This window comes from Halichoerus grypus, chromosome X (assembly GCF_964656455.1).
Source record: "Halichoerus grypus chromosome X, mHalGry1.hap1.1, whole genome shotgun sequence".
In the NCBI taxonomy this organism is placed as follows: Eukaryota; Metazoa; Chordata; class Mammalia; order Carnivora; family Phocidae; genus Halichoerus; species Halichoerus grypus.
The window spans coordinates 70,812,191-70,827,939 of NC_135727.1; the positions used below are offsets into that span (position 1 = coordinate 70,812,191).

The window sequence follows — 15,749 nt, forward strand, 5'->3', positions numbered from 1 at the left end:
TTATAATTGTTTCATAATACATCAATATCAATATTGATTTCTAAAAATAGTTCAAGAAATTTTTTATACTTTTATTCTTTTTTTTTTAAAGATTTTCTTTATTTGATAGAGAGAGACACAGCAAGAGAGGGAACACAAGCAGGGGGAGTGGGAGAGGGAGAAGCAGGCTTCCCCCTGAGCAGGGAGCCTGATGTAGGGCTCGATCCCAGGACCCTGAGATTATGACCTGAGCCGAAGGCAGACGCTTAACGACTGAGCCACCTAGGCACCCCTACACTTCTTTTATTCTTAGTATATGTCTCACTAGGGATGTGTAGTCAAAGTATTTTTTTAATATTATTAAAAAATATTTTTAAAGATTTTATTTATGTATTTGAGAGAGAACATGAGAGAGAGAGAGGATGAGCAGGCAGTGGGGGGGAGAAGCAGACTCAGGGCTCGATCCGAGGACCCTTGAGTTCATGACCTGAGCCAAAGGCAGACGCTTAATGACTGAGCCACCCAGGCACCCCTTAAAATATTGTTTCAAAAGTACTCGAAATAATTCCTTTTTCTGTAATGAAGCTATTGACTTGATACATAGTTAGATTTATTATTTATTTATTTATTTATTTATTTTTTTAATTTTTTTTTTAAAGTATTTTATTTATTTATTTTATAGAGAGAGAGAGAGAAAGCATGAGCAGGGGGAGGAGCAGAGGGAGAGGGAGAAGCAGACTCCCTACTGAGCAGGGAGCCCGATGCGGGACTTGATCCCAGGACCCTGGGTATCAGGACCTGAGCTGAAGGCAGACGCTTAACGACTGAGCCACCCAGGCGCCCCTATTTATTTATTTATTAAAAGATTTTATCTATCTATTTGACAGAGAGAGACACAGCGAGAGAGGGAACACAAGCAGGGGGAGTGGGAGAGGGAGAACAGGCTTCCCGCGGAGCAGGGAGCCCGATGCGGGGCTCGATCCCAGGACCCTGGGATCATGACCCGAGCCAAAGGCAGACACCTAACCGACTGAGCCACCCAGGTGCCCCAGATAATTTATTTTGGTTTGCTTTTGATTTTTGACAGTTGCTTTCTTTCTGCCCTTAGGATTGAATTTTGTTTTATAATTATGTCAAATATTTACATGGTTCCAAAGTCAAATCTACTGAAGGAAGTATATTCAGATAAGTCTACCTTCTATCTGTGTCCTCTCTACTCTGTTCCCTCACTTCCCCTGTGGATAGCTATTTTGTTTATTGTTTATCCTTTTTTTTAAATAAAACAAACAGGTATATATTCATGTCTTTCCCCACCCCAAAGGTTCTTATATAAATGGTAGCATTCCATATATATACTTTTTTCCACCTTTTTTTCACCTCATTTAGTGTTATATCCTAGAGATCACTCCATAGCAGTATATAGAGTTATTCCTCATTTTTTATAGCTACACAGTATTCAGTTGGTACATGTACCTTATTATATTCAACCAGCTTCCTTCCATGGACATTTGGGTGCTGCAATGAATTGCCTTGTATATATGTTTTTTTCTTATTTTTTTAAAGCTACTACTTGTAATTATTTCTGTTTTCACATCTCATGGTTACCTCCATATATTTTTTTTATTTTTTTATTTTTTAAAGATTTTATTTATTTATCTGACAGAGAGAGACACAGTGAGAGAGGGAACACAAGCAGAGAGAGCTGGAGAGGGAGAAGCAGGCTCCCCGCTGAGCGGGGAGCCCGATGTGGGGCTCGATCCCAGGACCCCGAGATCATGACCTGAGCCAAAGGCAGACGCTTAACGACTGAGCCACCCAGGCGCCCCGACCTCCATATATTTTAATCATACATTCGTATCACTGTCTTAGTTTGTTAGGGCTGCCATAACAAAATAACACAGACGAGGTGGCTTAAACAGTAGAAATTCATTTTCTCAAAATTATGAAGGCTGGATGTGTAAGATAAAGGTGTTTGCAGGTTTGGTTTCTTCTGAAGCCTCTCTCCTTGACAGAGAAGGCAGATGGCTGCCTTCTCACTGTGTTTTCATATGGCCTTTTCTCTGTATGCATGCATCTCTGGTGTCCCTTTGTGTATCCAGATTTCCCCTTATTAGGACACCAGTCAGATTAGGGCCCACCACAGTAGTCTCATTTTAACTTCATCACCTTGTTAAAGGCCCTATCTCCAAATACAGTCCCATTATGAGGTACTGGGAGTTAGGGCTTCAACATATGAATTTTAGGGAGACATAGTTCAGCCTATAATAATAATAATAATAATAATAATAATAAAATCTTGATTTATCAGTTTTACATATGATCTATTTTTTTGTGCTATGATAGATGAAGATTTATATTCCTATTATTTTTTACCTCCCCATATTCCTCCTTTCAGTTTTTGTTAACTATATTATACTATTTTTAATTTATCTGATGGCACCCTTTTTCAACCTTAAATGTAATATATTAAAATTTTTCTACATCAAAAACTGATGATGTACTGTATGTTGGTTAACAGAACATAATTAAAAAAAATAAAAATCCAAAAAAATTTTTTCTTTCTCCCATCAATTTTGGAGAGTATATTTTTACTTTCCACCTTGTGAGGATATTTGTACTTTTGCGTTCTCTCCACCTTTCCCTCATTTTTAACCTTCCAACTTCTGTTAACTTCTAATATTTGCATTTTTGGCTTTGTTGATTTTGAAGATAGAAAACTAAAAGGAGCATTTTACTGATTGTGACTGCTATACGATTCTGTGGATAATGCTATTTCTCTTTGTTTCCATCTGTTAGTTCTCTTCATTCTATTTCCTTAGATATTCTTGTTTGTTGAGTGTGATGTCCTTTAATGAGGTCGGTTTCCCTCAGTTGTTTGGGGATTCTTGCTCAGATTTGATTTGAGATTCCTTGATAGTCTGTGAATACTGTGTCACGCTGTTTACCATAACCTGAATCAAGTGACTGATCAAGAGGTAGGGCTGGATGTTTTGTATTGGCCTGTGTTGTCAGCCATCTGGAACTCTATTTTTCTCTAGCCTAAGTGATTGTACTCACTGTTCCTTCCTGGGGAGGAGGGAAGATACCTCTTGGTGGGGAAGCCAGCTGCCTGATACTACTATTCACATCCAGGATGTTTTCCACATTTTGCATTTTTGTGCATTTTGGTATGTGGGTTTTTGTTTCATCCCATTTGGTGTCTGTTTTTCAGAAGTTCCTCATAATTTCAGGTCAAATGAAAATGCCCCTTGTTTTTCAGGACTCTTATTGATAAGAAAAATATGTATATATTTTCTCTTATTTCTAGGGAATATATATATATATAAATCCTTAGAGATTATATGTATCACATATATGTATATGACATGACATATATAATTTCTAGGGATTTATAGTATATAAAATTTATACTGAAGTTTGTAGTATACTTATATTCTATATGTAAATTTATAGTAAAATATACAGTATATTTATTATATATATTTTATACATGCACACATACACACACACATACATATCATTTCTAGGGATTTGTAGAAGGGGTAGAGCTGTAGTATATGCTCAGTCCTCCATCTTGATTCAGTTCTTGTTTGCTTCCATAGCATTTGTGCATATTACATAGCAACTATTTATTTAGATGTCTGTCAGTTATAACACTGTGAGCTTCTTTAGTGTGCCTGGCTTATAAAGGATACTTAACAAACATTTGTTGGACTAATAAAAATTTTATTAGAGGTGTATTTAAAAACTGGAACCAAGTTGTGTTGAATTATAGTCTAATGTGTATCATATAACTTGCTTCAAGTATGTGAAGAATTAATTTTTCAGAACTTTCTATTCCTATCTATCCCAATATTTTCTTTTAATAATTCTTAGAAAATGTGTTTTCAAGTCTTAATTTTTTATTATTGCTTTTCTTGAGACCATTTCTATTAAATTATGGAGTTCAGAGCAGAACATAGAACTATAATAAATGCTGTTATTTTTTTTCTGGGGATTACACTACTGAATATGGACAGAGGATTAAATATTTTATTTAATACTCTCTTCAACCAGTTTGGAGGAGTTGTGAATTTTTAAAAATTATTCTCTAACTTCTCTCTTCTAGATGAATATGAAAACAGGAAAAGGGTGGGTGGATGTTGGAAATGCTGTGATTGCTGATCAATTTTTTCAAGCTGCCATGACTGTAAGTTACCACTGATTTTTAGCTGTAGCCATTATTAGTAATAGTTGTGGTTATTCTCATCATGACATTGTATTGTGATTTTATTTTCCAGGGTCTGGAGCAGTTATATATCAAATTAATGCAGAGAAGCTCCACTGAGGTCCACGTGACTTTGCAGAATATGGCTGTGGAGAGGGACCTTTTCAAAGTGCTTTCTTACCAAGCAGAGGCAGTAGGTATCATGGTCACCATAGCCTTACAGTGGGGCATTTTGTATATGTAAAAGCAAAGTGATGAGATATAACTTACTAGAAGAAAGTCAGGTGTCATTGGCCTTTTATGGAGGATATTATATTTGATTTTTTATCTCCATTTTATATCTGAAGTTAACGTTATTAATGGTGATTAGTATCTGTGTGGGGATGGATGAAGTTAGAAAGGCTGATATATAACTAAACATCGTTTTTAATCACTGCATGTAATGTCTGTCATTTCTTTATGGCAGTAGCCTCGACTTGAAACACCTCTCTGTGACTTTCTCTTACATTAACAGTCTGCCTAAAATAATTGCCTGAAAAGAGTCTTCTCATTTGCAGTTGTTCTGGGTTGTTTACTGAGGTTTTCTAAAAGTCTGCTGCTATCAGTGTTTAAAGTTGTACTTTACCTCTGTTTGGCTTGTGGGTTTCCTCCTTTGTCACGGTGCAGTTAGGTGTTCATTTATAGTTGACAAAGTGTAAGCCATGATGAGTTTGCTCTGTGTAATTACGTAACTTTTGAAATGAAAGAGACTTTAAAAATCATCTAGTATAATCCTCTTATTTTTATTTTCTAACATTTTTTATTGAGATATAATTCATATACTATAAAATACACACATTTAAAATGTATAGTTCATTGGGGCGCCTGGGTGGCTCAGTCGTTAAGCGTCTGCCTTTGGCTCAGGTCATGATCCCAGGGTCCTGGGATCGAGCCCCACATCGGGCTCCTTGTTCCACGGGAAGCCTGCTTCTCGCTCTCCCACTCCCTCTGCTTGTGTTCCCTCTCTCGCTGTGTCTCTCTCTGTCAAATAAATAAAATCTTTAAAAAAAATGTACAGTTCATGATACAGTATATTCACAGAATTGTGCAATGTTCACCACAGTCAAGCCAACAGAAGGAAGGAAATAATAAAGATTAGAGAGGAAATATATGATATAGAAACTAAGAAAACAGTAGAACTGATAATGAAGCCAGGAACTGGTTCTTTGAAAAGATTAATAAAATTGATAACCTCTATCCAGACTTATTTTTTTTTAAAGATTTTATTTATTTATTTGACAGAGAGAGAGATAGCGAGAGCAGGAACACAAGCAGGGGGAGTGGGAGAGAGAGAAGCAGGCTTCCCGCCGAGCAGGGAGCCCGATGCGGGACTCGATCCCAGGACCCCGGGATCATGACCTGAGCCGGAGGCAGACGCTCAACAACTGAGTCACCCAGGCGTCCTATCCAGACTTATTAAAAAGAAAAGAGAAAGGACCCAAATAAATGAAATCACAAATGAGACAGGAGAAATAACCCAACACCACAGAAATACAGATAATTGTAAGAGAATATTATGAAAAACTATATGCCAACAAATAGGACAACCTAGAAGGAATGAATAAATTCCTAGAAACATATAAACCACCAAAGCTGAAGCAGAAAGAAATAGAAAAATTTAACAGACTGATAAACCAGTAAAGAAATTGAATCAGTAATCAAAAAACTCCCAACAAACAAAAGTCCAGGACCAGATGCCTTCATAGGCGAATTCTACCAAACATTTAGAGAGGAGTTCATAGGAGCGCCTGGCTGGCTCAGTTGGTGGAACATGCAACTCTTGATCTCAGGGTTGTATGTTTGAGCCCCCTGTTAGGTGTAGAGTTTACTAAAAAATAAAATCTTTAAAAAAAAGGGAAGAGTTAATACCTATTCTTCTCAAACTATTCCAAAAAACAGAAAAAGAAGGAAAACTTCAAATTCATTCTGTGTGGCCATCATTACCCTGATACCAAAACCTGATACTAAAAAAGAGAACTGCAGGCCAATATCTCTGATGAACATGGTTGCAAAAATTCTCAAAAAATACTAGCAAACCAAATCCAACAATACGTTAGAAAAATTATGCACCACAGTCAAGGATTTTTCAGGATTGCTTTGGCTATTTGGGGTCTTTGGTGGGATTATCAAGTGGGATTTATTCCTGGGTTTCAAGGATGGTCAATATTAGCAAATCAGTCAACATGATATACCACCTTAAGGGTAAAAGAAAGCATAAGAATCATATGATCATTTTAATAGATGCAGAAAAAGCATTTGACAAAGTACAACATTCATTCATGATAAAAACCCTCAACATCTCCCTCTCCCTCTGTTGCTCTCTCTCTCCCTCTGCTGCTCTCTCTCTGTCAAATAAATACAATCTTAAAAAAAAACCCTCAACAAAGTAGGGTTAGAAGGAACATACATCAACATCATAAAGGCCATATATGAAAATCACACAGCTAATGTCATCCTCAATGGGGAAAAACTGAAGAGCTTTTCCTCTACAGTCAGGAACAAGACAGGGATGTCCACTCTCACCACTGCTATTTAAGTTCTAGCCTCAGCAATCAGACAACAAAAAGAAATAAAAGGCATCCACATTGGTAAATAAGAAGTCAAACTTCCACTATTTGCAGATGATATGATATTGTATATAGAAAACCTGAAAGACTCCAGTGAAAGACTGTTGGAGCTGATACACAAGTTCAGTAAAGTCGCAGGATACAAAATTAACATACAGAATCTGTTGCTCTTCTATACACCGATAATGAAGCAGCAGAAAGAGAAATGAAGGAATCAATCCCATTTAGAATTACACACAAAAAAAGATACCTAGGAAACAACCTAATCGAAGAGGTGAAAGACCTGGACTCTGAAAACTATAAAACACTGAGGGAAGAAATTGAAGATGACACAAAGACACGGAAAGACATTCCATGCTCACGGATTGGAAGAACAAATATTGTTAAAATGTCTATACTACCCAAAGCAATCTACACATTTCTTGCATTCCCTATCAAAATACCATGAGCATTTTCCCCAGAGCTAGAACAAACAATCCTAAAATTTGTACAGAACCACCAAAGACCCTAAACAGCCAAAGCAATCCTGAAAAAGAGATATAAAGCTGAAGGCATCACAATTTGGGACTTCAAGTTATATTACAAAGCTGTGGTGATTAACACAGTATGGTACTGGCACAAAAATAGACACATAGATGAATGGAACAGAATAAAAATCCCAGAAATGAACCCACAACTGTACAGTCCTTTAATCTTCCAACAAAACAGGAAAGAATATCGAGTAGAAAAAAGACAGTCTCTTCAACAAATGATGTTGGGGATACTGGACAGCTACATGCTAAAATCTTGATATTTGCAATGACGTAGATGGAGCTATAGAGTATTATGCAAGTGTAATAAGTCAGAGAAAGACAAATACTGTGATTTCACTCGTGGAATTTAAGAAACAAAACAAATGAGCAAAGGGAAAAAATAAGAGAGACAAACCAAGAAACAGACTCTTAACTCTAGAGAACAAACTGATGGGAGGTGGGCCAGGGAGATAGGTTAAATAGGTGATGAGGATTAAGGAGTGCACTTGTGATGAGCAACTGGGTGATGTATGGAAGTGTTGAATCACTATAGTGTACACATGAAACTAATATTATACTGTACGTTAACTAACGAATTTAAATACAAACTTTTTTAAAAAATAAAGCATTTTCATCACCCCAAAAAGAAACCTCCTGTCCATTAGCAATCACTCTCCATTCCTCCTGACCCCAGCCCTAGGAACCACTAATCTTTCTGTCTCTATAAATTTTGTTGTGATGAGCACTGGGTTTTACACACAACTAATGAACCATTGAACACTACATCAAAAACTAATGATGTACTATATGTTGGCTAACTGAACATACTAAAAAAAATTTACCTATTCTGGATCTTACATATAAATGAAATCAATTAGTGTTCTTTTGTGATTAGCTTCTTTCACTTAGCACGTTTTAAAGGTTCAGCTATGTTGTAGCCTGTATACTTCATCTGTTTATTACCAAATAATGTTCTACTGTATGAATATACCACATTTTCTTTATCCTTCCATTTACTGATTAACATTTGGGTTGTTTCTAATTTTGAACTACTATGAATAATTCTGTTGTGAGCATTCATGTACAGATTTTTCTATGTACGTGTCTTTATTTCACCTGGATATATATCTAGGAATAGAATTGGTGAATAACATGGTAACTCTATGTTTAATCTTTTATGAAACTGGCAGAGGGAGAGAATCTCAAGCAGACTCCCTGCTGAGTGCAAGCCTGACACTGGGCTCAATCTTACCACCCCGAGACCGTAACCTCAGCAGAAATCAAGAGTCAGACGCTCAACAGACTGAGCCACCCAGGCGCCTAGACAGATTTAATTTCCTTATATCTAAGAATTTTGTACTTTCAGCACTTACATTTAGGTCTGTGATTCATTTCAATTAATTTTTGGGTATAGCTTGAGGTAGGGGTCCATGTTCATTCTTTTGCATGTGGCTATCCACTTGTCCCAGCACCATTTGTTGAAAGGATTATTCTTTCCCTATTGAATGGTCTTGGCTCCCTTTCTTTTTTTCTTTTAAAATTTTTATTTAAATTCTAGTTAGTTAACATATAGTGCAGGTTTTGTTCAGTAAGTGATTCATCACTTGCGTACAACAACCCAGTGCTCATCATAACAAGCGTACTCCTTAATCCCCATCACCCATGTAGCCCATCCCCCACCCACCTCCCTGCAGCAACCTTCATTCAATTTGTTCTCTATTGTTAAGAGTCTTTTCTGGCCTGTTTCCCTCTCTCCTTTTTTTTTTTTTTTTTCCTTTTCCTTCCCTTATATTCATCTGTTTTATGTCTTAAATTCCACATGTGAGTGAGATCGTATGGTATTTGTCTCTCTCCGATTGACTTGATTTGCTTAGGATACACTCTAGCTCTGTCCACATTGTTGTAAATGGCAAGATTTCATTCCTTTTGATGGCTGAGTAGTATTCCATTATAGATATATACCATGTCTTCTTTATCCATTCATCAGTAGATGGACATTTGGGCTCTTTCCATAGCTTGGCTATTGTTGATAATGCTGCTGTATACATGGGGGTGCTTGTACCCCTTTGAATCTGTATTTTTTTTAAAGATTTTATTTATTTATTTGAGAGAGCACAAGCAGGGGGAGAGGCAGAGGGAGAGGGAGAAGCAGACTCCTTGCTGAGCAGGGAGCCTCACGCAGGACTCGATCCTGGGACTCTTGAGATCATGACCCAAGCCGAAGGCAGACACTTAACCAACTGAGCCACCCAGGTACCCTGGGTTTTCTATTCTGTTCCATTGATCTATGTGTCTGTTTTTGTGCCAGTACCATACTGTCTTGTTGACTACAGCTTTATAGTCCGGAATTGTGATGCCTCCAACTTTGCTTTTCTTTTTCAGGATTGCTTTGGCTATTTGGGGCCTTTTGTGGTTCTGTACAAATTTTAGGATTGTTTGTTCTAGCTCTGGGGAAAATGCTGATGGTATTTTGATAGGGATTGCATTAAATGTGTAGCTTGCTTTGGGTAGCATAGACATTTTTTTAAAAAAGATTTTATTTATTTATTTGACAGAGACTGTGAGAGAGGGAACACAAGCAGGGGGAGTGGGAGAGGGAGAAGCAGCTTCCTGCTGAGCAGGGAGCCCGATGCGGGGCTCGATCCCAGGACCCCGGGATCATGACCTGAGCTGAAGGCAGACACTTAACAACTGAGCCACCCAGGCGCCCTGGTAGTATAGACATTTTAACAATATTCGTTCTTCCAATCCACAAGCATGGAATGTCTTTCCATTTCTGTGTCGTCTTCAATTTCTTTCCTAAGTGTTCTGTAGTTTTCAGAGTACAGATCTTTTACATCTTTGGTTAGGCTTATTCCTAAGTATCTTATGGTTTTTGTGTAACTGTAAATGGTATTAATTCCTTGATTTCTTTTTCTGCTTCATTCTTGTTGTATAGGAATGCAACAGATTTCTGTATGTTGATTTTATATCCTGCAACTTTGCTGAATTTAGGTATTAGTTCTAGCAATTTTTTGGTGGATTCTTTTGGGTTTTCTGCATAGAGTATCATGCCTTCTGCAAATAGTGACAGTTTGACTTCTTCCTTGCCGATTTGGATGCCTTTTATTTCTTTTTGTTGTCTGATTGCTGAGGCTAAGACTTCTAGTATTATGTTAAATAGTAATGGTGAGAGTGGACATCCCTGTCTTGTTCCTGACTGTAGAGGAAAAGCTCTCAGTTTTTCCCCACTGAGGATGATATTAGCTGTGGGTGTTTCTTATATGGCCTTTATGATGTTGAGGTATGTTTTACCCATGCCTACTTTGTTGAGGGTGTTTATCAAGAATGGATGCTGTATTTTGTCAGATGCTTTTTCTGGGTCTATTGAGAGGATCATGTGGTTCTTATCCTTTCTTTTATTAATGTGGTGTATCATGTTGATTGATTTGCAAATATTGGACCACCTTTGCAGCCCAGGAATAAATCCGACTTGATCGTGGGTGGCACCCTTTGTCAAAAATCAGTTGATCATAAATGTGAAGGTTTATTTCTGGACTTTTTATTCTTTTGTATTGATCTGCACGTCTGTTTTTATTTTTTTAAAAAATTTAAAAAGATTTTATTTATTTTTTTGTCAGAGAGAGAGAGCACAAGCAGGGGGAGCGGCAGGCAGAGCAGGTAGAGGGAGAAGCAGGCTCTCCACTAAGCAAGGAGCCCGATGCGGGACTCGATCCCAGGACCCTGGGATCATGACCTGAGCCGAAGGCAGACACTTAAGCGACTGAGCCACCCAGGCGTCCCTGAATGTCTGTTTTTATGCCATACCATACTGTCTTGATTACAGTAGCCATGTAGCAAGTTTTGAATGAGAAAGTGTGAGTCTTCCAATTTTGTTATTTTTAATATTATTTTGGGTCTCTTGTGTTTTCATATGAATTTTAGGATAAGCTTCTCAATTTATGCAGGGAAGCCAGCTGGGATTTTGATAGGGATAGTGTTGAGTCTGTAGATGACCTTGAATACTATTGCTATCTTGAAGTATTAAGTGTTCTGATTCATGAATATGGGATGTCTTCCCACTTATTTAGGTTTGATTAACTTTTTGTTTTTTTTAATGGTGAAACTGAAGTTCCGAGAGTAAGTTAGTTGAAGATCTGAAACCAGAACCAAGATTTTCTGATGTTCTGCCTAATGCTTCCTTCCCTGCAAATTAGGTTGACTGTATAAAAGAACCCCCTTTTGGCAATTTTGTCTTTTACTCTTAATATTTTTGTGGGTTATATTAATGCAACTACTAAAAATTTGTTATGAAGTCCAGTAGGTCTTGGTGTTACCTGTTAACTCTTCTACCAATTTACTCTATGTCCTTGGGCTGTTACTTTACGTCTCTGAGCCTGTAAAATCCAATATAAATTTGAGATCAACTGTCTGTGCACTACATTATGACAGAGGTACATTTGGCTTGCTGGTAGTTCATATGAAAAAGATCTATGTGTTTTAATTGTCTACAAGCTCAAGTTTCAATCAGTGATGTGATGTAGCTGCAAAAAACGCTAGCACAATCTTAGGTTATATTAACAGATATATAGTGCCAAGACATAGGTAGATGTTTTCAACTAGTTAACATCTTGATTATTGTGATCAACCTAGGCATCACACTTTAAAATCATTGTGATAGTGTGGTAATAGTGTGGAAAATACATCATGTGAAAAATATTTGAGGGATACAGAGATGTCTGCCTGGAAAAAAAGAAGATAGTAGGAATTATAGTTCTCTTTGAATATTTTAAGGATTATCATATCAAAGAAGAATTAAAGTCCACAGGATAGAACTGAGACCATTGAGAAAGATAGTTTCAAAGTTTTTGGCTCAATGTAAAATGTCCTTTTATCAGTGATAATAATCCAATAATAGTATAGTATAGCTTTGTTGCAAGATGGTAAGTCTGTTGTCATTGAAAGACTGCAAGCAAAGGTGTGAACATCCTAAGAATTATATATGTTATAGAAAGGATTCCTTCATTAGATAGGAAATTAGGTTAGATGACCCTTTCGTCTCTTCTTAATACAAAGATTCCATGTTTCTAGAAAATGTTGTGGTATTCTTTAGTGTAATGGAGGTTGATATCTAAATGGTATCTTCTTTAGCTCACAGAAATTTTTAGTAGTTATGATCAATAATGAGAACCATATAATTCTTGATTTTGTGATGATGTCTTCAAAATTTGAAATGAAGACTGTTTTTGCTGTAAGTAGTTTTTCCATTTCAAAGATATTCTCACCTTTAGGGCCTGTGGGTTTTGTTGATGTCTGCTTGGCAGAAGACATCTTTATGAACCACTGTCAGTAGTGGTGTTTATTAGTGAGTTCTCTGTCCCAGTAGAGTGCCTGAGATATTCTTAGAGATGTATATAGACCTTATCTTTCTGTAGGCATTTCCCGTAAACTGATTAGAGAATTGCTTTATTAATATATTATTTATTAAATTATTCAACAGAAAATGAGTATCTTGTACAAATAGAGTAATATGTTAGGCTTTGTCAGGGAGAGAAATAATCATATACCCTATCTTCAAGGAGATTATGGTTTAGTTGGTGAGATAAATAATGCATATACAAAATAGAAAGAATTAAGTATCATAAAAGTGGTGCAGATAAATTATCTACATGCAGTGTTCAGTGCTATATAGGAATAGACTTGTAAGGTATGGTCATTTTCCTCCATAAAATTATGAGCTAGTTTGGAAGTTAGGCTACAAATGTATTTTTTAAAAGTGGGAAAAGGAAAATGTAAGTGCCAAATGAGTGGCATAGATTGGGCAGGGCATAGGCTTTGTCTAAGGTAGTCACATGGTGTTGATAACATTTGTTAAGAATTTACTTTTCCTCAATCTCTACATTCACCTACAAGGTGATAATCTTCTGTTTGCCCTTGTATCACAGATTATCTGCAGTCTTTTAGCCCTGTAGAAGTGACTATAGATCTTGTTGTTTCTCCTAATGTCTTCTTTTCCTTGTGTGTTAGCAGTGCCTCTTTTCGCGGTCTATATCATCTGCAGATGCAGGGGTCATATGTTGTGCTTCTGCTCCCTTCCCTCTTTACTAGGGCAAGACCACTTATAGAAGCTGACAGGGCCACATGGATGTAGGAAACATGAGTTTATCCATAAAGACTATGATGGAGAGTATCTTGGAAATGCAAGGCAGGTGGAAAGCCCAGTTTCTCTATTATACTGAGGGCCGTGGCCCACTCATTCCCTACTAGTTAAAAAAGTCGTAACAGGGCGCCTGGGTGGCTCAGTCGGTTAAGCGGCTGCCTTCGGCTCGGGTCATGATCCCAGGGTCCTGGGATCAAGTCCCATGTCGGGCTCCCTGCTCAGTGGGAAGTCTTCTTCTCCCTCTGCCTCTACCCCAACTCGTTCTCTCAACCTCACTCTCATGGTCTCTCAAATAAATAAATAAAATCTTTTTTAAAAAGTAGTAACAAAAAGTTAACTTTTATATTGTCAACATCTAGCATGGTACTTGGCACATAAGAGATAACATGTAAATGTATGTTGTATAAATGAATCTGCTTTCCTATTATCCCTCTGTGTCCTCTTTGTTTCCCCAAAAAGAGTAATAGTAGTATATGGGATATGAAAGGTTGAGAGATAACTGGTATATAGAGGTAGGAAAGGGGGCGGAGATTATTGTGAACTGGGTTGGTAGAGGAAGACACACACAGGATTTAGGACATGATTTGGATTTTGGAGGCAGGAATAGATTTAGAAAAGTAGTAAAGAGAGCACAGGATATTCTAGGCAGAGCAAAGGCTTGAGCATGAGCAAAATCATATAGGCAGACATTGATAGGTCTTGTTTAAAGAATGTTGAGTGACCAGTTTCTTTGAAGGAAACTATTTGTTCAGGGACATAGTAAGGAGTAAGTGTAGAGAAGTAAGTTGGGCCAAGTTGAGAGGCCCAAATATACCTCTCTGAAAAAATACTTTTGATATTTTCCTAAGGGCAGTGGGGTGGTTGAAAGTTTTTGGGAAGAGGTAATATGGCACCAAGCAAAGAGTAGCCTTGCAGTAGTGCTTAGGAAAAAAGGCATAGTATTGGGAATATAGTCTGTGATATTGTAACAGCATTATATGGTGACAGATGGTAGCTACACTTGTGAGCATAGCGTAATGTATAGAATCACTGTGTTGTACACCTTGAAACATTGTGTGTCAACTATACTCAAAAATTTTTTATTTTTTATTTTTTTTAAAGATTTTACTTATTTATGTGACAGAGACACAGCGAGAGAGGGAACACAACCATGGGGAATGGGAGAGGGAGAAGCAGGCTTCCTGCCGAGCTGGGAGCCCGATGCAGGGCTCAATCCCAGGACCCTGGGATTATGACTCGAGCTGAAGGCAGATGCTTAACTGGCTGAGCCACCCAGGCATCCCTATTATTTTTTTTTAAGATTTTATTTATTTATTTGAAAGAGAGAGATAGAGAGGGAGAGGGAGAAGCAGACTCCTCGCTGAGCAGGGAGCCCGATGCAGGGCTGGATCCCAGGACCCTGGGATCATGACCTGAGCCGAAGGCAGACGCTTAACGACTGAGCCACCCAGGCGCCCCTCAAAAAATTTTTAGAATGGTAAATAGAATGGAGGCATAGTGTGAGCATGAGATGATGAGAGTCTTTTTTTTTTTTTTTTTAAGATTTTATTTATTTGACAGAGAGAGAGAGAGAGGGAACACAAGCAGGGGGAGTGGGAGAGGGAGAAGCAGGCTTTCTGCCAAGCAGGGAGCCCGATGTAGGGCTCGACCCCAGGACCCTGGGATCATGACCTGAGCCGAAGGTAGATGCTTAACAACTGAGCCACCCAGGCGCCCCTCTTTTTTTTTAAATTTTATTTATTTATTTGTCAGAGAGAGAGAGTGAGAGAGCACAAGCAGGGGGAGTAGCAGGCAGTGGGAGAGGGAGAAGCAGGCTCCCCACTGAGCAGGGAGGCTGATGCGGGGCTGGATCCCAGGACACTGAGATCATGACCTGAGCCGAAGGCAGACGCTTAACCATCTGAGCCGCCCAGGTGTCCCGAGATGATGAGAGTCTTAACTATAATTGTAAAAATAGGAATGGGAAGGAAGGGGACAGATACAGGAGATCCAAAGGAAGCAAGCATTTATGCTCAGAACTGAACCAGTCAGTCCTCGGAGGCAAGAGAGTGAGGATGGTAGGAAAGCCAAGTCATTCCCCAAACATTTACATGTAGGGGAAGATGTAGTAAAATGTAGAACAAACAAAAAGGACAGATGACACACCAGAAATGAAGGAGGACTGGAACAGTCATGAATGGGAAGAGAACATTTCATTGAAAAAGGGATGATCAGTAGTGCAGTGCTTCAGAGAATTAAAGGAAAACGAGGTTGGAGAAAAGGCTCTTGGACATTTAGGATGACAATAGGGACCATAGAAAGTAATT

General features: G+C 38.0%; 1 protein-coding gene across 1 annotated transcript in view; it reads left to right on the forward strand.

Moving 5' to 3' along the window:
• The window catches only part of TEX11 (testis expressed 11), a 299,675-nt gene that overhangs the window by 27,295 nt on the left and 256,631 nt on the right, over positions 1-15,749 (forward strand). Inside the window, exons 6-7 of the mRNA XM_078065032.1 lie at positions 4,088-4,168; positions 4,260-4,379. Of these exons, the coding sequence (XP_077921158.1) occupies positions 4,088-4,168; positions 4,260-4,379 (201 nt within the window). The remainder of the gene's footprint in view (positions 1-4,087; positions 4,169-4,259; positions 4,380-15,749) is intronic.